Source organism: Tympanuchus pallidicinctus, unplaced genomic scaffold (genome assembly GCF_026119805.1).
Source record: "Tympanuchus pallidicinctus isolate F22 unplaced genomic scaffold, pur_lepc_1.0 scaffold4, whole genome shotgun sequence".
Classification (NCBI taxonomy): Eukaryota; Metazoa; Chordata; class Aves; order Galliformes; family Phasianidae; genus Tympanuchus; species Tympanuchus pallidicinctus.
Window position 1 is genome coordinate 50,202,803 of NW_026294758.1, and position 24,890 is coordinate 50,227,692.

The 24,890-nt window shown below is 40.1% G+C and overlaps 1 protein-coding gene across 4 annotated transcripts; it reads right to left on the reverse strand.

Moving 5' to 3' along the window:
* Positions 1 to 452: 452 nt before the first annotated feature.
* Positions 453 to 23,709, reverse strand: POC5 (POC5 centriolar protein). 4 transcript variants are annotated; one of them, XM_052700839.1, is made up of 11 exons: positions 20,634 to 20,732; positions 14,597 to 14,744; positions 11,563 to 11,756; positions 11,034 to 11,210; positions 9,838 to 9,942; positions 8,470 to 8,649; positions 6,513 to 6,675; positions 4,851 to 4,969; positions 3,902 to 4,015; positions 2,866 to 3,042; positions 453 to 871 (listed from the first exon to the last, which is right to left on the reverse strand). In XM_052700839.1, exons 1-11 carry the CDS (start codon positions 20,715 to 20,717, stop codon positions 722 to 724), a joined length of 1,611 nt encoding a protein of 536 aa, XP_052556799.1. In that variant the 5' UTR covers positions 20,718 to 20,732; the 3' UTR covers positions 453 to 721. The 4 variants fall into 4 exon arrangements, with proteins under 4 accessions (XP_052556799.1, XP_052556797.1, XP_052556796.1 ...); XM_052700837.1 differs by lacking the exons at positions 14,597 to 14,744; positions 20,634 to 20,732 and adding an exon at positions 23,598 to 23,709; XM_052700836.1 differs by lacking the exons at positions 14,597 to 14,744; positions 20,634 to 20,732 and adding an exon at positions 23,348 to 23,565.
* Positions 23,710 to 24,890: the final 1,181 nt, after the last annotated feature.

The window sequence follows — 24,890 nt, forward strand, 5'->3', positions numbered from 1 at the left end:
TACTGAGGTATTGCTTTACCTACCGCTGCATACCCAGCATCTTTCGGTACTGGACTTCAGTGTTTGCATACAAAGCTGGTAATCTGAGGTCTTAGTGCTCTTTCACATTCAAGCCGTTCTGACAAGGCTGCAGAACTATACAGAAGACGGAAATTGGTAAATCCCCAGGTTTTAGAATCTGGGACCTAAGTTAAAACACAAACTCTTACATCCTGTCAGGCATGCATCAACATTTTGCAAAATGAAAATGCTTGACAGTTTGCTAGACTCGAGGTGTGTAACCTGACTTATGTCATATCCTGGCTGTGGAGGCCACTGCCCTATTGTCTGTTATTCTTTGTTTAACCAAGTCAGCTACATTTAGTAAAAGCAGAGATAACAAAAATAAATTTCATTTGTACTTGAAAATAAATGCACTAGCATTTATACTGAAAGTAAACAATTCGGACAAATGTATTTTATTCTTTATTTGAAAATGTGCAAAAGATTCTTTATTTAAATAAAGTGTTTATCTTAATAACCAAGTTTTCAAATAGGAGGTAGAATAACATTTCAAGGTCGTTTTCCCCTCCAGAAGCTTTCTGCAAACACTTTTTTTTTGTTAAAAGGGCTGAAAACATGATGCACACTGTAGGTCTTGCTACGTCAAGCTTTGAAAAGACTGGGAAGAGGTTTAAATTACTTATCTTGATAAAAACCTCCACCAGTGAAAGATATTTACTCAGTCAACAACTTTTATTGACTGAACGCTGGTATGAGTTTGGCTCTGAAGCATTCGCCCAACTTGTCCTGCAGGTCTCACAGTTGTAGAACCAGAAGTAAGGAACACAGTTCGAGGATATTTAGCAGCAGTGGCTTGGGATATGGTTTGCTGAAAAGTAATCAGACACCACAGATCTTTAAAGAATGCAAAACAACCCAACTCCATTCAAGTAACTGTAAGCAAACTGTAGTTTAAAGGGAAAGATTCCTAATACAAACTGAACTACACACAAAAAAAAAACAAAATAAAATGGGGTAACTATTTTTTTTTTATTTCCTTATGTAATATACTTAGAACATAAAGTGCTAAGCTTCCAGTTAACCATAAACCCTGAACTTGATCACCTTGATCTACATGATCTAATTTCAAGAGTTATTGCTTTTAAAGCTCATTCAAAATATTCCTTTGCAGTTCTAATGTAATAACACCAACACTCCTTTTATATTCTGATAGCATTTGCTATCAGAAAGTTGAATTGGTTTCTGAATGGAAAAAGCTTGCATTTACTTAAGAAATAAATTTCTCCCCTCAAGCTAGACTTCTTACTGCAATATACAGTAAATATATACAGTATATATATGCAAAAACTGTTCTTCTCTTAATCAAGGTAGGCTCTGTCAGATGACAAGAGAAATACTTGAGTCTGGTTGATGTGCATTTAGACTTTTATTTGCAGGATAAGGCACATATTTCTGGGAATGTCTAGGAATACAGAGACATTGTCTGAGCAGCCAGAGATCAAGCAGAGATGAAATTAAATCTGTCCATGGACAACAAAGGCAACAAGAAGGGCTTCTTCTCAGTGACAAAAGGAAGATTAGGGAAAATATTAATCTCTCATGAAGGAAACGAGACCTGCTGTTCTGGGGCAGTGAAAAGGCAAGGTATGAGTGCCTTCTTTAACAGCAAGTCTGGCATTTAAGAATCCTAGATCTCAGAGGCCAGGATGAATGGCTGAAGCAAGGAAAATGCACCTTTGGTAGGAGAGGATCAGGTAAGGGAATACCTGAGCAAACTGGACAAACTCTACAGGTCCTGGTAGGCTGCACCGACAAATACTGAGGGTATGGGGGTATGAAGAAAGGCTGAGAGAGCTGGGGCTGTTCATCCTGGAGAAACGAAGGGTGAGGAGGGATCTCATCAGTGTTCATAAATACCTAAGGTAAGGGTGCAGAGAAGATTCTTTTCATGGTGCCCAGTGCCAGGACAAGAGGCAGTGGGCACAAAGTGGAATTGAAGAGGCTCTGTCTGAGCATTAGGCAGCTCTTCTGTGCTGTATCAGTGACAGAGCACTGGCACCAGCTGCCCTCAGAACCTGCAGACCCTCCTCTCTGGAGATCTCGAAATGCCACCATGACAGAGGCCTGGGAATCTGCTCCAGGAGTCCCTGATTGAGCAAGGTTGGACCCAGCGCCTTCCAGGGGTACCTTCTAACCTCAACCATTTTGCAACTTTGTGACTGCATTTTTAAAAGGCAGGCTTCGGAGCAATAGTGACACTAGTCATAGACTCTGAATTCTTAAAAAGTTAAAACCCTTTTTTGCTCAGACTGCTCTAAATGCATAGTGACAGACTAAGTGATTTGGGCTACCATTTACAGTCACCTTTTATATTGCTTTCATACCCTATTAATGCACTTGTCTCAGTATTTCTTCAGATAAGTGGGGGAAATAAAAGGATACAACAAGAAGCAGGCCAGATGAACTTTGTTGCCTCTTGATAAAGATTCTGCTTTTTTCTCCAATAATTTGCTATTCTCAGCTTGCATGGTATCTCTACCATGTTTGAAATGATTGCTCCACTGCAAAGCTTGTCTTTAAATGGCAGCCGTGTGATGATATCACCTAACATTGTTGGACCAGCTACGGACAGGAAGACTCACTGAAGAGTTGGACAAGAAAGAGATTATTATGCCTATGAACAAAATATGATAAAAGAAGTAAACACTGCCACTTCACCTTACTCTGTTATTCTGTCCAGCTCCAGTACTGCATATTGTTTTAAAAAGCACTCAAGTCTAATTATCTATCTCTTCATGGTGATCATCTTTATTTATACAATATAATATTAACAACACTATTGCAAGCATAGTTCTGACTTACCTGAGTGACTGGATGATGTTTTTCAACAATGACCGAACTCATGGGTGGAGCAACTCCCATCACTGCTAAACTACCACAAATTCTGTGTTTCTGTCCCATATCACATCTGCCTGTGATTCGAGCAGTGATTGTTCTCCCTGCCTTCTGTTGAGCAGATGTTATTACTTTTGCCATGGGCTACAAATAAATTAGATATTAGTTAGCAAAATTTCTAAGCATCATATTTACAATGTTTTAGTTTTCTGCTTATGTTTATTAGCTGCTTGCCTAACATAACATAGGAAACTGCATGTAGTAACTTATGTTACACATGGGACGGAAGTTGCACCTCCTATTTGTAACCTAGTTAATTCTGTCTTTTTCCACAGAGATGTTTTTTAGTGAAGTGACTACTGATCTGAGGGGGGTAAGGCTAATTTGACAAAAATCAATCTGCACGGGTAGTTTAGCTTTGCTCACTGGCAGCATACTCCAGTGATAGCTGCAGGCACTTTCATCACCCTGACAAGCCTTTCCAGCAGTGACACAGCAGATACAAGAACACTTCTAGGTGATAGAAAGTTAGATAGCTAGATAGATAGAAAGCAGATAGCTGCTGATTGCTAGCAGCAAATTGCATCAGATGGAAAAAGAAAAGGAGAGCAATGCAGAGCAGCCTTGAGGAAATCTAAAAGTACTGTTTAGTAACAAATACAGAAAAGAGAATGAGAGAGACATATTAAATAGCAGGAGGCAAAAGCAGACCGTATTTTTTTCCAGAACAAAATGGTACCATGTGAAACACCAATTGTTCCTCTTGTATTATACCCAAATGCACATGCACTTCTCTTACTCTTTGTCACTCCAAAAATGAGTTAAAGCTTATCCTAAAAGGGTTTTTCCATCACATTAGCAAGCATTCACAAGACACTGTCTTCACACACGTAACTGAACTCTATGACAGTTTTCTCAACTACACACTTGAGCCTCTCTAAAAAAGTGGAAACTAAAAATTTGTTATAATTGCCTTAAAAAAAAGTCAGTCTGAGCATGTTACCAATTTCTGAGTTGATGCCAGCCCAGATCCTGCAGCTGTGCCAGGGATGATTACTGGAGAATCAGAATCTAGCCTTGTCTGAGAAGTGCTTGCATGACCCAGGTGAGTAGAAAACTGTTAATTGAATTGAAAGAGTTTAAAGAATGAATACAATGTTCCCGAAAATACAGTTTTGCTCTTTAGATAGACAGTCTATTGACTATTCCACTTACCTTTCTAAATTCAAGCTTTTTTGCAGATTTTGCAGTACTATTTTTAATGTTTTGTTGTTGGTTTTTTTTTTGCTGATTTAAAAATCCTTTTTAAAAAAATACTTGTCTAAAAGTTCATGGAAATTAAGTGACTAACATTTGGTACTGTTAGAATGGAAAACTGGGTAAAGAGGCAAGCATGTCTTCTCCCTGTTCTAGTGTGGAACTGTCTTACAGCAGCAGTGTCTTCAGCATAACTCCAGGGCAGGTCTAGAATTTCCAGGCTACTGGATAATAATCTGGATAAGCTGACATGACAGGACAATAAGATAAGTTTTTCCTCAGTGACTACACATGTTGCATTTTTTAAAAAGAAATTTAATGTCAAGCTAACTTCCATTTTTCCCCCAGAGAATAGTAAGCTCAGTTCTTTCTTTTTGGCAAGCCACTCTAACAGTTTCTTTTTTCAGTAGAAACCTCGGAAAGCAAATTCTGCTTGTTATAGTGACTTTGTGACACCTTAACACATCTTCACTAAAATCAAAGTCAGATCTAACTGAAAGTATGGCAAGTCTTAGCAACCATGACTTATGCACTTCATTTACAGCAAACACTCTGAACATACTTGTAGGTTTCTTTTTATACTTAGACTAAGTTCAAATTCCTTCAGTTCATGGACTATCATATCATATTTATCTTTAAAAAGCCCCAGGGTAGGAAATTTATTTTCACTGCTAGTGAATACAGCACTGACTTACCAAGTCTTCCGTGGGAAGAGCAGTTGCTGGTGCAGGGGGTGGTGAAGGGGGACTGTACTGTGAATGAGGTAGCCTTCCTGCTATAATGGCACCATTATCTTCTCTCCTACTTCCTGAATCTATTGTAAGAAACACAGAGTAATGGGATCAGCACATAATCTAGCAAGTGCTGGGGAATACGAAATATGTTATAGTAAAAGTTTTACTACTCCTTTGGTATTTCTGTATAAACGAATTAAACAGATCTATTCTATTCCTTATTTGGAATACAATAGTCTATTCCAATAGTCTATAACAGTCTATTCTACTCCTTATTTGACCCTCCTTTTCAGAAATCTGGGAACAGAAATTTCAGGTGACTTGTTTCTCTGTTTTGCTCTGCTTGTTGAATTTCAGTGCAAAGCACAGAGCTTCTGAATAGTGCTTGCAAATACTATCCCAACTGTGCAAGAGCTGCCCTTACACTAAAGGCCAAAAATTACTTCAGAAAGACAACAGTGAGGCATGGAAAGACTGTACAGAACACATCACCATTCTTTTGCCTCAGTGCAGACACCCTGGGGATATGTGATCTGCAGACCTAAGCACAGAATCTTTTCAAGTTGTTTCAGCCTTTACTTTTAGAATATATGCTTCCTTAAGGGAAACAGAAAGAAATACTCTTGTTTACTCTTCCATTTCTAAAGCAAATAATGCAACAGGAGCTCCAGGAGAAGCTCATTAGAAGTAGAAGCTCATTAGAGTATATTGTATAGCAACTGTTTTTTTTTGTTGTTGTTGTTTTTGTTACTGTTCTCTTAAAGAGAGCAGTAAAAATATAATAATTAACATAGTTCAATTGGTACAATATTCAAGATTTTCAAGAATGAAAATATGCCAGAATACACATTTTATACAAACATATACATACATACACACACACACACACACATTAAGCTTAAGCACAGAAAGGATCATGGCGTACATATCTGATCTGCATTACTTAAGCAGTGGTATTTCCATTATAACAGAACATGACCTATTGTGGATTCAAGCTAAAAAAACATGATATGCAAAATCACCTATCAGTAAATCAGCCACAGACTGCTGACCATCTGCACTGTCTCCAAATACTAGACCCATGTTAAATTGTGATACTTGCACACCATTAATAACTACCTGTAAGTCTTTTAAGGGACCAAATTCTGCTTTTACTTGCAGTGACAATAGGTGGCACTGCAGTGTTTGTAGATACATATCGCAGACACAGAAATGTAAGGGGCCCATTACAAAACACATAATCCAGTTACCCATCACTGTCTGTGAGACACACTATCTGTTGCAAATATTTTTGAAAATAATCAACACGCAAATGTAAGATAAAACTTGAGAGAGCAGTTTTGTGTTTATCACACATTGAAAGGTAAACATTTTATTCATGAATTCACCATCTCCGAGAAATCATTTATTTTATTTATTACTTAGCAGTATGTTCTTCAGCATCAGAACATTTTTTTTTACATATTCAATCCATCTTTTTAAAGAAATATATATTAGATAAAGTCTTCATGTTAAAAAAAAAAGAGAAGAAGAAAAAAAGGAGAATCTTTTTTAAAAACAACAGAAGACAATAAGAACAACAAAAACTACAAACTCCCAAATTAAATCTACTGTTATACTGACCGGGATCTGTCCTATTGTCCTTGCCTTGAAACATGGTCATTGCTTCCAGATTCAAAGCACAAACACCACGCATAAATGCTTTCTTCATAGTGTCTTCATACTGCTCTCTTTCGTTATGCAGACGCAGAATCTCAGCTCTTGTTTGTTCCAAAGTAGCAGTTAGCTACAAAAGAGAGTATGGAAACAGCTGCCTTGTACTTCTGGATGCAAACCACGAACATGTTCAGTTAGCTTTAAAAGTCACTTAATGTGTTTACAAAATGTATTTTCACTTCAAAATCTCTAGTTTGAAAAGGATAGAATCATAGAAGGACTTGGGAAGGAACTAGATGATCCTTAAGCCCTTCTGTGATTCTATCCATAGCAAACTAGATGGCAGGGTTGTCACCCACCAGATTAGGCTATCCATGAACCCATCCTACCTGACTTTGAAAATCTCCAAGCATATGGGGCATCCACAACTTCCCTGGAACAGTTTGCTCCAGCTACCTCACCAATCTCTGTGTAAAAAAAAAAAAAAAAACAACTTCCCCCTAATATCTAATCTAAATCTTCCCTCTTTTATTTTAAAACCATTTTCCCTTGTCCTGCCACTATCGGACAGTGAAAAAAGTTGGTCTCTCTGTTGTTCATAAACTCCCTTTAGCTACTGGAAGACCACAATAAGGTCTCCCTGGAGCTTTCTCTTCTCCAAGCTGAACAAGCTCAACTCCCTCAGAGATTCTTTATAAGAAGTGCTCCAGCCCTCAGATCACCATGGCAGCTCTCCTCCAGACCCGCTCCAACAGTTTCACCTCCTTCTTACGCTGGGTGCCCCAGTACTGGATGCAATACTCCAGATGGGGCCTCATGAGCACGGAGCAGAGGGGGACAACTCCCTCCTTCTCCCTGCTGGCCACTCCTCTTTTGATACAGACCAGGATATGGTTGGCTTCTGGGCAGCAAGAGCACACTGCTAGCTCAGGTACAGCTTTTCATCCAGCAGAACCCCCAAGTCCTTCTCAGCAGGGCAGCTCTCAGTGAGTTCTTCCAGCCTATACACATGCCTGGGATTGCCACAGTGTAATTGCAATATCTTGTGCTTCAGCTTGTTAAATCCAATTAAGCTCATTAGATTCCAGAGCACTGGAACAGTCTGCCCAGAGAGGTTGTGGAGTCTCCTTCTCTGGAAATATTCAAGACCCATCTTGAAATTTTTCTCTACGATCTACTGCAGGAAACCTGCTTTAGCAGGCCGTTGGACATTATGATCTCCAAAAGTCCCTTTCAATCCCTACAATTCTGTAATTCTGTGATGTGGGCCCACTTCTCAAGCTTGTCCCTTTGAATGCCAACCCTTCCTTCTATTGTATCAACTGTACCATTTAGCTCAGCATCACCTGCAAAGTTGCTGACAGTGCATTCAATCCCTCTGTCCAGACCATTGATTAAGATGTTGAACAGTACTGGTCCAAAGACAAATCTCTGGGGGACAACAGTCATTACTAACCTATCTTCATGATAAACTGAATATTTTTCAAGAAGTGTAGTTGACAGGTTGAAGACAAAAATAAACTTCTAACATAGTAGCTGTTGTAGAAAAAGATATTGTACTCTTTACTGTCATTTATAATAATAATAACAGACTTTTATTTCTATAACACCCTTCCTTCTTCTTCAGTGAGACCTCAAAATAAGTAGCAAATATTAACAGTGAGTAGGAATCAGGTACAATTCCTAGTGATGTGAAAATAGATACTTACTTCACCTGCATGTGCAGATCAGCAACATTTTACATCAGAAAGCAACCACCTGCAGGAGAAATCCTAGATCTCCTCACATCTTTTCCTGTACTTAAGAGCTTTGTTCTCTTGGAAAGTCTCCGTGTTTTTCAAGCTTGCTGAGAAAGATACGCTTTGGGGAAATAGATGTATTGAGAGAAGGAGTTAAGGAATGGAAAAAAGAAACTTTACTATACCTCCGCAATTTTGGCTTCATAATCATTGGTAAGCTGAACACAGATATCTTCTGCCCTTAACTGACAGGCTTTAGCTACTTTTTCTTTCCATCTTTCTTCACTGAGAGAGCGCCATGCTGTCCATACCTTCTTCTTCAAAGCTGTCTGGAACTGTTTATCTGCTATTTTGTTTGCATATTCCTTGGGAAACAAATGAAATCACGTTATAAGCAAGTGCAAGTTAGCTAAAAACTGAAGTGATTGCGGATGACTGCTTAGCCACATATTACTCAGACCACAGTGGGAATGTCTGAACAGTATTGTGTTTATGTGCTGCTTCACTGTGAAACACCATACCAGTAGCTCAATCATTCTGCCTGCGCACGCATTAAGGAACTTTACTCAGTAACAAAAAACACACTGTAGAGCACCTAGATAACACAAACCAGTGTTTTTATTCACAGCTTAATGACTTGTAAACAAAAGCCTCGCATATACAGTACAAGCCTACAGTCACAAGGATAACTGATATTAGCATAAATCATCATCCTTAAAAAAAAACACCATATATATAGAGTCCAGGATGCTTTAACTAATTGGTTTTTTTTGCTTTTTTTTTTTTTTAACATAATTCTATAATTCCACTTCAATAATGAGTAATTCTATTGTTTCAAAATATTCACCAGACAATATACTTTAGCATTGCTTTTTTCAGAAATTAATCAGAAGAAATAGAAAAAGTTGAGTAATTTCCCCAAAGTAGCTCCAAATTATTAGTAAATTCCCACATAGGAGAGAAGGAAAAGAGAAAAGGCTATCCCTTTCTGTGAAACAGCAGAGTTTAGGGCACTGTCAAATAAACATGAATCTACTTTGGACTGTGAAAGTTTTGCAGCCTTGATTCAAGATCCCCCTTTTCTGTTATGTTTCATTTAGCAGGCTCTTTACAGCACCTGGCACAGTGCTCCACATTTTGTAAGTATCTAGCTCTTAGCTAATGCATGCTTTGGCAGCTAAGTTTTAATTGTGAGACTGGGTCCCAAAAAACGTAGGATGTGATATTTAGTAATGTAGTTGTTCAAATGTAATTTATTTAAAATTAATAGACATTCCCTTGTCACCTACTTCAGAGTACACATCCCGTGTACTCTGCGATTCGCTATAAGACGATCACAGTAGGAGCAAACCAATATCCTAAACAAGTAGTTTCATTTCTTTCACCATCCCAGAGAGTATTCAGACAGCAGCAGTGGGGACACTGATGCTTTCAAACTGTTATTTGACATGGGAGACATTGCCATTTCTTCCAACAGTAACAAGAGCATTACCAATTCTGACTCTTGTATTCACAGCTTTCATTTTCATCACATTTTTATTTTGCACACATACCTCTTGTTTAGCTTTAATTTGCTGAATCCGCCACAGTGTAAACATTCTCATTAACTCTATTTTTTCTTTCTTCCTCTCTAATGCTTCTGTCATGTTAGTAATCACCTGCAAAAACATTTAACGTTACATCAAGAGCTATGATCTTTGTAATCTCAAACGGAATGGAGTTTCAGACTTATTTTCACTTAAAGCATTTACTTTTAGCATCAGCTTTTTATTACATCTTCCTTTTAATCCAATTAAGCAGGGAAAAGCAATCAGAATTCAAATCAGGAGTAGCATTCATTCACTGACTCTTGTCTAGATTTCAAGAATAATTTTCTCATAATACTATCTATTTTTATAAATGTAAGTTACTTTACTTAAATATGGCAAGCTCTAACTTTTTGTAGTTTCAGAAAAACTGTTTCAGTCGTAAGTAGAAAATTTATCTAAAATTAGAAGAAAACATGCATAATTTGTCATCAATTAGGAAATGCATTTAATTTTTGGAAAAAGATCACCCTTCCTTCAGATTCTAAGTCCATCGGCAGATTTTTTTGGAATACAGACCAGCCTTTTTAATTGTAAATATGAATTAAAAGTCCAAACTTTGTGAAGTCTTCTCAACTGTTTAAAAATTAGGTTAATGTAATTGAATCCTCTTATTTTATGCGGTTGCAGGTCTACCACAATTTTATGTGCATTTCCACAGTTAACTTTGAAGTTGTTCATAGAAAAACATAGCATAGCATAGCTATGACCATATAGAAGACCACAAATGTACAGTTCTAAGAAACTCAAAACTAAGACTCTCTAAACATTCTGAAGACTGCTACCTAGTTAAAATGCAGTAAAACCAATCCAATCAATAGAAAAATGAATGGCTTTCTGCAGATAAAAGCTAATAGACTCTTGTGTGATTTTCACAAAACAAATGAAGAATAAGATTAGATAGAAGATTTAAAAGCAAACAATGTAAAATATATACATACTTCATATTAGATTTCCATTGTTAGAAGCTTATTTCCATTGTTAGAAGCTTCCCAGCAACAATGATTCATTTTCCCACCATACAGTCTTAATGTGTTATTTTTTCACAATACAGTCTAAAGATATTTACTTATTTGTAGCAAGTATTTGGTTGGTCAAATAGTGTAAAAAAGTTTGTTTGTTTTTAAAGAGAGAACAATTGAACTCTGAAATTGAAATATTACCTCATCTTTTCTGCCAATAGAGATCTCATAAGTACGTAGCAACTCTTTCAGGTTTTCCATCTCATTATTCAATTGTTTCACATGTTCAGCATGTTTCTCTTTTTCTTGTCTCATTTGATGCTTGTGATGTTCGATAAAACTTAATTTCCATTTTCTCAATTCACTCAGAACATTTGTCTAAAAAGTAAAAGGATGACAGTAGTGAAATTCATAAAATTATTTCCCCTCCCCCCTAATCTTTTAATCTTTCAACACTCTGCAATTAAGGACAGATCAGTATTTGAAGGGAAGTCTCCAGGCTGTATGCACCTACGTACATTAACAGACGGTGAACTAACTAAACACCCAGTGACCCAGAAAGTTATTCTATTTTTGTCTCGTACTTACATGCAATATGCAACAAAAACAAAAAGAAAACCGTAATTTTGGAATGTAACCACTATACAAATTTCCCCACACTCCCACTTAATCTACAACAACATACTGACATTTGTATTTTATTTTTAAGGGTTGCATACAAAATAAATACCTTAAGACTTCCACTCCAGAGATCAAGTATATTTTCTATTTGAGTAACTTTTTCATCAGGTACAGTTAATTCAGTTACTATGGTTTCATCAATTTCTCTTGGAATGTGTGTCGACTCTTGTGAAGAAGTCTCTTCTGAAACAGGGCAAAGTTGTTCCATATTGACCTCAGTACGCTCCTTCACTGACAGTAAATCTAAAAATGATACAGAAAATAAAGATTAATACTTAGTAAACAGTAACTGGTCTGCATTTTGGATTAAGTCAGAAACTAGGCAAAAAAGGAAAAATAAATAAAATGACTGTCAAAAGCCATGTATGCCAAATTGGACCTAATTCAAATACATGTCTCCAAGATACAGATATATTCAAGCTAACAGTCACACTGTAATAGTAGTAAAAATCAAAATTACTGTTCACTTAAACATAATCTTTGAAAGTCTTTTCGTATTAAAGAGGACGACTAAAACAAGTGAAGATGAATGAGGACAGTGTTGCCAAAGACAAAAACTAACTCTGAAGATCCTGAGTTGGCTCTAATTCCTCCCCAGTGACTTGGGGATGCCCAGTATCAAGACAGAGAGTACATAAATCCTGGTAGCACAGATCACATTTGGAAACTGTAGATAACTTAATATTTACGTTTAGCTGAATCTACCAGACTACAGTTTTTGTACTTTGACCTAATATAATGGTTGTTTTATCTTCCCAGTCAAAATAGTTTTGAATCACAGTTTTTAAACTGTAAACTGACTGTTCTCATTCTAGGAGTTGCAAGTGTAAATCCTTCTGTAGAGGATTTTTTTTCCCCACAGTTTCCTATAGTTAACTGTTAAAGAATAATTGCCACAGTACATAATATCAACAGCTTCTATTGATCTCACTTCTTGTGCAGCTTTCACATAATTCCCTCACAGGATACAACTACACTGGATAAAGTTAATAGGCTTCACAGATATTCCGTTAAGCAAAATATTTTCTCTCTCCAGACCACCATTCTCATGTTTCCCCTGAGCTCCAGAATCATAGCTTCTGTATCTCCTATGGTAGTTGAATATATTCTGAGAAACAAGCATGCTAATTCTTCAGAAAAAGAAGTTATAGGTAGGATATCCTTAATGACCAAGATTCTCCACTAGCATTCTAAAAATGACAATATTTCTCCTGGAAAATACTGATCCTGGAAGGTGAGGTGTCGGCGCAGACTCACGCTGGAGTAAGGACACAGAGAATAACCAATGCTGCCATCCTCACCTTCATCACGTTTTACTTTAAGAACCCATTTCTAGACTACTATTTGCTATATTGTACTAACATGAGTTAAATAAATGTCAACTGACAGGTTAATTGGACTGCCTTAAATTCCTGACATACAACTATGGAAGATGTATTTCATTTTATTCGTTTTATTTCATTTCATTTATACTATTCTGAAAGGACAAGCATCTCTCTGTGTCTATTTTGTAGTTTCCTGCACTGGTAAATTCCTGATAGCAGAAACGGCCAAGAATATTTGCTTACATTATAAATAAAAAAACATTTATCATCGAATCATAGAATGGCTTGGATTGGAAGGGACTTAAAAATTATGCAGTACCAACTCCCTTCCATTGGCAGGGTTGCCAACCACTAAATCAGGCTCTAGATCAAGTTGCCCATGAACCCATCCTACCTGGCTTTAAAAATATCCAGGAATGAGGCATCCACGGCTTCACTGAACAGTTTGTTTCAGGCACCTCACTACCCTCTGAGTGAAAAATTTCCCCTAACGTCTAATCTAAACCTCCCCTCTTTCAGTTTAAGCCATTCCCCCCTTGTCCTGTCACTAACAGACTGTATAGAAAGTTGGTTTCCCTTCTGTTTACAAGCTCCCTCCAAGTACTGGAAGGCCACAGTGAGGTCTCCCTGCAGCCTCCTCTTCTCCAGCTGTCTAAGCATTTATTTATAAGAGAAGTGATCCAGACCTTTGATCATCTTTGTGATTCTTCACTGGACCTGCCTGAACAGCTCCATGTCTTTCTTGTGCTGGGTGCACTTGGCCTTGCTGAAACTCATGAGGCTCACGTGGGCCCACTTCTCTAGTTTGTCCAGGTCCCTCTGGAGGACATTTCTTATGTTGTATAATCTATGCTGAGATTGGTGCTATCCAATGAAGATAATCAGCACTAAGTTTCAAGGCCAATTAGCCTTTATTTGTAAAATGATCTACCATTTTACATGTTCCTCTAACTAGAAGAGAAAATATTGTCCTCAAGGAGACAAGAAGGGAGTATACAAAAATGCAGGAAAATATTTTTATGATGAAATGGCATACCTACACAACAACAGAAATCAAAGTAAGTTCTTCATGATTCTGTAAGCTAAGAAATTAGTGAAGACACAAATATGATTATTTAGTATTTCTTTTGAAGTTAAATTAACAAAACTTCCTCAAGCTAAATATGATTGACAAAAGCAACCAATACACAACCAGAAATACCAGTGCACACTGCATCATGCAATATCAGTGCACCACACGACAGTAAGTTTATACAGACAGAGCTGAATAGCAAGCAATGAAATAAAACTCAAAAACGGAAAACGGAACTAAAAGAACAGTGTTCATGTAGTAACACAAATAGTTAATTCTCCAAAGCTCTGTTCAGCTAACACTTCAAAATAATCTTACTTTAAATATGCATTTATCTATCATGGCAGTATAGTTATGAGTAAAACTAGTTGTGATCTGACAAACTTCTATGAAGTAAAGGCACCTTCTTCTGCACTATTGTACCAACTATGGTGTAAAACAAAAACAAACAAAAATCTTTATTTTTACCTTTACACTACTGAACACTGAGAATTATCACTAAATCAGTACTGTCACTTTAAAGCCATATCAAGCAAAACCCTTCAGTGAATATAATACCTCCCTAAGTTTCTTGTGCAAAATATAAATACATTATATATTAGCTATATGTTCTTCTCAAGCAGGAACTATTCGAAAAGTCACAACACTGCTTTCATAACATCAACTCATAGCTTTGCACATATTACCCGGAGTTTTATGGTAAATGGTGTCACCTGTTACACTTGAAAATCTGCCCCTTCCTCTCAGTTCTGAGGAAGGTTCTGATTGCTTTGGGATGCACACTTCAAACTCTGGAGTCACTATAACATAACGAAGCAGTTCTTCATACTCATCCTGTCACACAATGTTGACAATTGTCTAATTGTTGATCTCAACCATATTTATATGTTGCTTCTCTTCCCCGAGAACCCAAGGTTTCATGTGTCCACCAACCTAGAAATAATTCACATCTGAGTCGTCAATCCAAGTCCGTCTGAGCCTGGTCCACACAGACCAATACTCTCAATTGTCCCTTTCATTCCCCTGGCTGGAAGCAAGGCCATTCTAATTACTGTATCCATCCTTTATTTCCTGTAGGTGGATCATCAGGATCAAACATGAGGTCTTACAGCAACTCTGCCATAGCTAACTGCCTTAGATACTGGCTACTTCTTTTCATAGTAGTTCACTTACTTGGATGAAGCATCAGATCTTCCTTGAAATTGCCAAGGTTGGATAAGATCTTTAAGACATCCAGTCCAACTGTCTACCTGTCACCAGTATTTCCACTAAACCATGTCCCTCAGTACAACATCTAACATTTCTTGAACACCTGTTAGGGCTGTTAGGTGCAGAGACACTGTGGAGCTGTGCACTGTGTGGACAGGTGCACTGTGGAGCTGTTTTTCCTGATTTTCTTTAGCAGACTCACATGAGTTCAGACTCTCCATGAGGAAGATACTTGGGGATGTAATGAATTTCCCAGGAACCTCCACATGATTTCCAATTCCGGATGATGGGGAAAGATCTTTGTTTCCAGGAGATGAACAGTGGAAGACCTGCTGATAAAGACTGGGACTGACTCTCTCTCCTCCAGTTTTATTTTTTACTTGTTTTGATTTATTACTCTTAATTATTCTGTATTATCACATATCCTTTTAATAAATTAGCTTATCCTATCTTAAATGGGCTTTCCACCTATTCCTTCCCCCTCTTCCTCCCAGGGGGAAGGAGAGGCATCATATGATTAACTCTTCAAATCCTGACACTGAAGTTGTGAAAATTTAGAGTGGAAACGATCACCTGAAGTTACCAATTACATATAACATGCTATTGAATCTACCAGCTGAAACAATCTTTGAAAGTTTCTAGTATAAACCACACATTCCTGTGGCCTTCAGGCAATTACCAGATATTTTAAGAATCCAGGTTTTGTACACTTTGGCTAATTTCCAGTTTCCCTTCAAATTTCCACTTCCCATCCTCTAGACTACAATGTCAAAATTAGAGGTCTAAATAAATGTAAATAAAGCTATATGGCATATCTTTTTGACAAGGAAAAAGAAGTATCACATTCCACAAGGAGGTAATTAGCTGCAAATTATGAAGTTATCAAGCTGTTTTTTTTTAACTTAAAGATAAATTAAGTACATAAATAACAAATTGCAGCATGAATAAAAGAACGCAGATCGAATGCAGAACCCAGTGCTCGCCCTCTTAACAAATTTTCGAAGGTATGACTAACTCGGGGTTTTTTGTCTTTTTTTTTGCTGCATAGTTTGTTTTTGTTTTGTTTTGGTATATGTTCAGGCACTGTCTAATAACACGTCAACATCTTGGAGTGGGTCCAGAGGAGGGCCACTAAGATGATCAGAGGGCTGGAGCACCAGTCCTATGAAGAAAGGTTGAAGGAACTGCGCTTGTTTAGCTTGGAGAAGAGAAGGCTCCAGGGCCTTCCAGTACTTGAGGGGAGCGTATAAAGAGGAGGGGAATGGCTGATGATGAGGGTCGCAGTGCTAGGACAAGGGGGAATGGTCTTAAACTGAGACAGGGCAGGTTTCTGTTAGATATTAAAAGGAAGCTTTTCACACAGAGGGTGGTGATGCACAGGTTGCCCAAGGAGGTTGTGGATGCCCCCTCCCTGGAAGCATTCAAGGCCAGGCCGGATGTGGCTCTGGGCAGCCTGGTCTGGTGGTTGACGATCCCGCACACAGCAGGGGGGTTGAAACTACATGATCATTGAGGTCCTTTCCAACGCAGGCAATTCTATGATCCTAGGATGGTATGGATATGTGCAGTTGGAAGGGTCCCCCAAGGATCAGCAAGTCCAACCCCTCACTCCGCAGAGGACACCTAAATCAGACAGTCCTTCATCTGCAGCATCTCGGGGCCGTGCCCACTGCCCATTGGGGCAGCCCATTCCATGCCCACCGCTCTCTGGTGCAGGCCCTTTCCCTGACCCCCAGCCGTCCCTGGGGCCCCCTGCCACAGCTCCATGCCGTTCCCTCGGGCCCTGTCGCTGTCACCAGGCAGCACAGCTCAGCGCTGCCCTCCGCTCCCTGTCAGGAGCTGCAGCCGCCATGAGGGCTGCCCTCAACCTGCTCTGCTCTGGGCTGAGCACAGCCACGGTGCTCAGCTGCTCCTCAAACACTGTGCCCTCAGATCCTCCTCCATCTCTGGAGCCCTCCTTTGGACACTCTCTCCTCGCATCCTATGGAGTGGCACCCCAACCTGCACCCAGCGCTGCAGGCGAGGCCGCACAGCGCAGAGCAGAGCGGGACGGCCGCTTCCCTCGCCTGCCAGTGCTGGGCCTGACGCACCCCAGGGCACGGTTGACCCTTCTGAGTGCCAGGCGCACGGCCGCCTCAGATGCAATTTGCCGTCAAACCAGATCCCTTTTGGCCAGGCTGCGCTCCAGAACTTCACCCCTGATGTCTGCACACAGAGCCAGGGCACCCCATCCCAGGTGCGGAACCCAGCCCTTGCCCTTCTTCCTGCAGATAGAAATAGCATCTTAAAGCTAACTCTTAACCCTAAGAAGTTAGTTGTCAGGCAGATCCAACCCATCTATCTACATCATTACCTCATCGAATTCAAATGACGACATACGAGGTGCAAGAGAGCGGATCAGTTTAAGTCACCCTATTTAAAGAGTACTCCAGGGTCCACCTTACTACAGACATGTTAAGTGCTCAAAATATACAAGTCAAGTTATAAGGAGATTTTTCTAGTATTTCAACTTGTAACACTTACTAAAACTTGAGTAGTCTACTCCACAGAAAACTACACTCTTTCATGTATGACAGAAAACAAAACTAACCTAAGAATAAACTAAAATTATCTGAAAGGGTAAGGATACGTCCCTTGCCAATATTTCTATCTGTTAGCTATGACCTTAATGTTTTCCTTTTTAGTTACTAATTTTTTCCCCCCACAGGATGTAGTTCACAGTTATGTAAGCCTTAATTTGCACTGTTACTTTTATAATGTATCCCTTTGTGCACTATTGCATTTGTACTGGGATACAGGAGCCAAGTTATAATCTGTATTATCTGTTGGTCAGATTTATAAAGAGACACCAGCATCTAAGATAAAACAGCACTTAAGATTCACAGAATCATCTAAAGCAAGTTATCCAACTGAAGTAAAGCAGCTACTAAGATTTACAGCCCTAATCACATCTTCTACAAACCAAAATCCCTTTCAAATCCAGTTCGCTGCACTAAGAATGAAAAGTGAATCAATGCTGTACCAGACACATATTCAGTACCAAAGTGGCCACTCAGTATTATTCTGCTCTATCATTCCCAATGAGGTGGACTTTGAATCTCCCTGACAATCATAGGAATCATACAAGAAAATTCTGGTCATATAGTATTTGTTGCCTTCATCTTCTTTTCGAACTACAAAAGATACTGGAAACACAGCTGACAGATTACTGTCAGTGTCTCCAGATTAATAAAGCTTATTAACAGAGAAGTGCATGAAATGCAGAAATGAATTGCAACATGAATAAAAAATGCAGATTGAGTGCAAGACTTAAATAGTTTACAAGGTATGATTTTTCAGTGTATGTTCTTAGGATGCATAAGAATTGGACAATAACTGTGTAAAAACATATGCTAATTGTAAGATGTTACATCCAGTATTAAGAAAGCTGACACACATTAGCAGTTAGGCCATGCATACCATGCACTTTTACTAGGTACTTACCTAAACTTCTGAAGCACAATCTTTTATACTGCTTGTTATGTGAAGAGCAAAAGATAAGTTCTCTCTCAATTGCTCTTGACCCACTTATGTAAGTCATCCTGCAGTGCATTAGCTGGCATTCCAAAAACAAGTGACTTCTCACATGTGTACAAATAGCAGGTATGTATACAAGCAAGGAAACTTGGTATTAATTCCTGCTGTTAAAACTTCAACAGCTACTTACTCCAACTGAAGCTGTGTTTTATCACTGCCACAAGTTCAATCCATTTAAGTGTTTCAATGTCAAACTTAAACAGTATCTTGTAATATCCCAGTCACACACACTGATGTATTCTGCCACTGCCAGCATAAACTGGCATTTTAAAAGGAACAAAGGCAATTGAGAGGAAGAAAAAACTGAACAGTGCTTAAGATGAATGTGCCCTTTCTATCTGGTAGCACAAGTATACACACATTTGCACAAGGCAACCAGCAAAGCTTATTGTAAAAATTCACCTGTTTTGGTTAGAATCTTATTGATGGAAGAAAAACAAAACAATGCCAACATCTACTCTGAAAATAGTAACCAACTATTCATAGAATCATAGAATCGGCAAGGTTGGAAAAGACCTAAAAGATCATCCAGTCCAACCGTTCACCTATTCCCAACAGCTCCCACTAAACCATGTCCCTCAACACAACATCCAGCCTTTCCTTGAACACCCCCAGGCTCGGTGACTCCACCACCTCCCTGGGCAGTCCATTCCAGTGCCTGACCACCCTTTCTGAAAAGTAATACTTCCTCATGTCCAGCCTGAATCTCCCCTGCTGTAGCTTGAAACCATTCCCCCTGGTCCTATCACTAATGACACGAGAGAAGAGGCCGACCCCCAGCTCACTACAACCTCCCTTCAGGAAGTTATAGAGAGCAATGAGGTCTCCCCTGAGCCTCCTCTTCTCCAGGCTGAACATTCCCAGCTCCTTCAGCCTCTCCTCATATGGCCTGTGTTCCAGACCCCTCACCAGCTTTGTTGCCCTCCTTTGAACACGTTCCAGGGCCTCAATATCTTTCTTGCAGTGAGGGGCCCAAAACTGGACACAGTACTCGAGGTGCGGCCTCAGTAGTGCTGAATACAGGGGAACAATCACCTCTCTGCTCCTGCTTGCAACACTGTTTCTGATGCCAGCCAGGATGCCATTGGCCTTCTTGGCCACCTGGGCACACTGTCGGCTCATGTTCAGCCGAGCATCAATCAATACCCCCAGGTCCATTTCCTCTACGCAGTCCTCCAGCCACACCGCCCCAAGCCTGTAGTGCTGCATGGGGTTGTTGTAGCTGAAGTGCAGGACCCAGCATTTGGCCTTGTTGAAACTCATCCTATTGGCTTCAGCCCAGCTCTCCAGCCTGTCCAGATCCCTCTGTAGGGCCTCGCTACCCCCAGGCAGATCCACACTTCCAGCCAATTTGGCGAATTTACTGAGGGTGAAATTGAAATATTGAAATATTAAGGATAAAGATCTACTGCTTTCAACAGCATAGGACAAATACTTTATCCAATTATTTTTCCATCCCTTCAAAATGCAAAGAACACCCCCTTCCTTTGTAGTTGCAGCACATTTAATGCGGGAAACAAACACTTCCTTTCATCGCGTAAGAAACCTCATGCTGCTACACTTCATTGCTTAGAAATTAGAGGTTTCTATCCTGGTTCTCACCTCTTGATAAAACTTTACACACAAAAAGTAGCACCAGAAAGAAGAGAACTATAGTATTTTTCTTATAGCTGTCACTGATCACCCACAGTGATGTGTGATTAGATGTGAATTTTCATTTAAGTTGAAATTTCTTGTGAAATGCACAGAAAGAAATCCAAGTAACTTTATTTTAATCACACATTTTACTTTTGTCTAATTTGCTTCATTTCCTAGCATTTATTTTACTATATCTCTAAAACACAAAAAAGGCACAAGTTTTATTAGGTTTCCTCACAATTACGCGTAGCCAGATAAAATGTTGTAATGGTGAACCAAATGAGGTTGCCTCTTTCCTACCTGAACATCTGAAGAAACAGAACTGCCCCGAACTGAGTCTTTCAGCAAAACTGGACTTGTGCTTTTCTCCTCATCTGATGACATCCTGCATAAAATTAGTCAATAGAACAGTAGAAACTCAGCTTCACTTTCTATTTCCAGGATGTTCACTAACCTCTTTCACAGAAACACAGATACTGCTGTTTACCTCAAGTAGGTGGGGGGAGAGCCCATGCAATGGGATAACCTGAAAGTGTCCTTGACACATATACTGATATAAGCATTGACTGAAAGACATTTAATTGCTTTATCCAAACCATACTCAAAAACATGAAAAGACTTCAACTGACTTTGAGACTCAAACAAAACACGAATGACTGAGAAGCAACAATATCAGCAATTTTGCCATTCTACACTGGTTGAGTAAATGTTATGCCTAATATTCCATGTTACACAAAATATTTTACATTAAATATACAGTGCAACTACAATTGCAAAAAAATTATATATGGAGAAACTATAGAAACCTTAATTTATGAGCAGAGTTCTATGTCAAAGCCTCCTCCTTCTTAGTTGCAGTGTTTGGAGTTAGATATCTTACTTCAATACAAAATTCCTACAGAGGGATATAGGAACACCTAAATTCTGCTCTGATTTTTTTTTCCCCTGGAAATACCACAATCCAGGCTGAGATGATGCCCTGAATGCTTACCATGCAGCATAAAAAATTTGTTAATGAATGAATGGCAGAGTGATATAGCTGCCTGATGAACATTGAAAGTAACCACGAGACACTTTTGAACAGAGAGCTGTTAGCTGAGAATAAGCCTGGGAAGAAGACCACTATAAATAACCAGATGAACAAAGTATTGGTATAGCGTAGCTAACAAGCATGAAAGTTAAAATAATTTTTAGACAGGCCTTTAAAACTGTCAATCATAATATTCTTAGCTGTTTTTTAAACAGATGAATTTTCTGACAGAAACATTATTTTTAAATTGCCAATTGTACTGACATTAAGTTGGCAGGAAATGTCCTCCTTAATGACCATCTTATTTCAAAATACTAAAAAAAAAAAAAAAAAAAAAAAAAAGCAATAAACTCAGAGTGCTCTATATGGGAATAGAGATGGAAGTTAATTCATTCAGTTTTATGAGTTATTCCAGATACTGATTTGTCATGAACCATAGAAGACCTCTCTGCCATTTATGGCTTTCAGTATGCAGAATGGGAAGTTAGTGTCTGTGCTGATATTTTAAAAATGGCATAAACACAACTCTAAATGCTGAGATTTCCTACTGCCTAACGTTCAAAAAACCTTTATTATCTCACTGCTTACTGCCTTCTTATGTTCTTTCAAAGGCCCCAAATTCTTCTTCAGTAAATCAAACCATGTGCTTTATAACTCACAGTTTCTCAGTTAGTGGGTCTCAAGCAGTCCAGAAGTCCTAGAGATAATCAGATGTGCTCACATGCATGTTGGTGAGACAAAGGATCAGTTAATTACCAGGTATTCATAGAAACAGGAAGAGTATAACAAATTACAAACACTGCTCTCTTCATCAGCCCATTTAACAAAACTACCTACCACCAATTCTTATAATTAAACACGAAGCCACTTGAGTTTCACATGACTCTGAAACGTCTAATGAAGTGGAAGGAAAAGTTTGTTCATTAATTTAAGGCCACTGCCCTGACTTTCAGCCTTCTGAAACTCTTAACGCTCAGTTTAGCATATATAGCTCTTTGTGTATCATTGAAACTATGCTTGAGTTTGTGGTTCTTCAACTCAGCTGCTTTCCTTCACACAAACAATGTTATCTCTCCATTTCATGCCACTTTCCAAGCTTAAAACTGCAGCTCAGCTATCTGAAGTCACTTTATAGGAGTCACAATCTGCTCAAGCTCTGTGTGTCTGCCTTCTCTGTCTATCCCTTTTCTTTATTCCTCTGGACTAGACCTCTACCATGTGCACCAGAATTCTAACCCGACTGTCTTTACTAACTTGAAAATCACTTCACATTACAAATAGCACACTTCTTAAATTTTCAGCTTTCCTCACAACACTTCTATTTTCCCCATCAACTTCTCTGGTGTTCTTGCCTGCAGACCAACCTGACATTCTGATTATTGCAAAGTCCAGCACAAATACCAGTAAACCCAGAATTCTAGAAAACTGCTCATATACAGAACAGGCAAAACTACTGTAAGATAAATACAATTCTTTTAATCTGATGTTTGCACATGCCATTGTCACCTCATGCTAAAAATAAGTTATCTGCCTTGATCTGATTAAGAGAACACACGGCAAGTTTCTAAGAGAGATATTTATCATGGCATACGAAGACATCGGTAAACTGATTTGCTGAGGTGCAAATCACGAAATGCGAGGAGGCTACCGAGAACTTCATGGTTATCTCGTGCCTCTCATCTTCCCCAGGCGTCTGCCAGGACACTTCTGACCACACCAAAGCAAGGCTCCTGCTAACAGCACTAAGTTAACATGAAACCGTTAAGTGTATGACCGCAGTGCTAAGGACAGCTACTTACAGAAACAGCCCTCAGCTTTACAGATCTCTCATTCGTCTCACCGCGGCTGTTCACGCCACTAATTCCGAACTATTTGAGCCCCATGAGACTCCTGCTTTGGCAGCCTGCTCGTTACCTAGGGTGCTGCTTTCCGACGAGCCTCTCACCCAGGGAAGAGGTCTATTTCCGGAGGCCCTTTAACTTACACATATGAAGCGGTACCACTCAAACCCGGCACCTGCAGTGCCGATTGCCCGCTGCGGCCGCCTCAGCTGCAAAGTAAGGCCGAGCCGCGGGGCGTCACGCAGCAACCCGGTGGCACGCCCGGGCAGGAACACGGCCGAACAAGTCAGGAAGAGGAATCAAAACTACGTGAACGCATCTCTTTTTTGTCCTGCTACAGACTGGGCTTCTAAGGCCGCCGGGCCGCGGGCCGCCTGCCGCCTCCCCTCTCACCTGCGGGCAACGGTCGGAGCGTCCGCCGGGCGCAAGGGTTTCAAACTACCGAGGCGGAAGAAGAAACGCCTCTCTGATAGGTTCAGCCGGCTTCTGCAAGGCACTCTCTGATTGGACATCTTGGCGGAAAAATAGCCAATTAGAGAGCTCAGCCTGAGGAGATTGGGAGTGCACAGCCGTCCCGCCCCTCGGCTGCGACGCGTCACCCTTTGCCGGTTCCTGCCTGTCAGCGGTGCCGCCTGCTGATTGGCCAGCTCCGTTCCCGGGGCTGGGGCGCGGGCCGTGGGTGGCCGTTGGTGGGCGGCGGTGCTGAGGGACGGGCGCCGTGAAGGGGGCGGCTGTGCGGTGTGGGACTCCGGGGGTCCTTGGTGTTGCAAGCTCTGTGGTCTTGCTTGGTGCCTGCTGGTGAGCGCCGTAGGTGGCTCGTGTGGGCCTATTAGAGCTGGGGTGTGTAGGGAGCAATGCCAGCCCAATGGCTTGTCTAGCCGTGGTGAAGGGAGCTCAGATAGGTACCCCGCGTTGGGGAATTGCTGCTAAAAGAATCATGGAATGGCTTGGGTTGAAAGGGACCATAAAGGTCATTTATTTCCAATCCCTTGCCATGGGCAGCATTGCCACCACCAGATCAGGCTGCCCAGGGCCCCATCCAGCTTTGTTGGAAATATCCAAATAATTTTCCAGGATAGTATCTCTGATAAAGCAGATTTTATTTGCAGTTGCAATGGCGGGCCAGCAGGAGCGCACGCAGAAAACACCGGTCATAACTTTTGGATGCCTGCTTTACAACATGAAAGTAAGCATAAGCTCTTAATTGTTTAATTACCCCCTAGCATTTGTGCCCTTAACAGAGACGTCCAGAGACGACAGGACGTCCACAATCTCATTGGGCAACCTATGACAGTGCCTCACTGCTCCCAGTCAAAAATTTCTTCCTCACATCTAACCCAAAGCTCCCCTTTTTCAGTTAAAATCATTCCCTCTCATGTTCCCACTATCGGAACATATAAAAAGATAGTCCCTCTCCTGCTTATATGTACTGGAAGTTCTCCCTAGAGTCTTCCCCAGGCTGAACAGCCCCAGCTCTCTCAGCCTGTTCTTGTAGGGGTGATTTTCCATTTTTGAGGCCCTCCTCTGGACCCTCTCCAATAGCTCTGCACCCCTGCTGTGCTGGGGGCCTCAGACCTGGACGCAGTACTCCAGAGGGGCCTCACGAGGGCAGAGCAGAGGGGTACAATCACCTCCTTCTTTCTGGCCTCTCCTCCTCTACCTTCTGGGCTGTTAGAGCACGCTGGT

Excerpts from the sequence above, each read along its gene's own strand:
- POC5 (XM_052700839.1), bottom strand. The coding sequence starts at position 20,717 with ATGTCATCAGATGAGGAGAAAAGCACAAGTCCAGTTTTGCTGAAAGAC. Across the intron at positions 4,970-6,512 it reads GGACAATAGGACAGATCCCG|ATTCAGGAAGTAGGAGAGAA; the intron begins GTCAGTATAACA and ends TTCTTACAATAG. Across the intron at positions 872-2,865 it reads AACATCATCCAGTCACTCAG|CAAACCATATCCCAAGCCAC; the intron begins GTAAGTCAGAAC and ends ATTACTTTTCAG.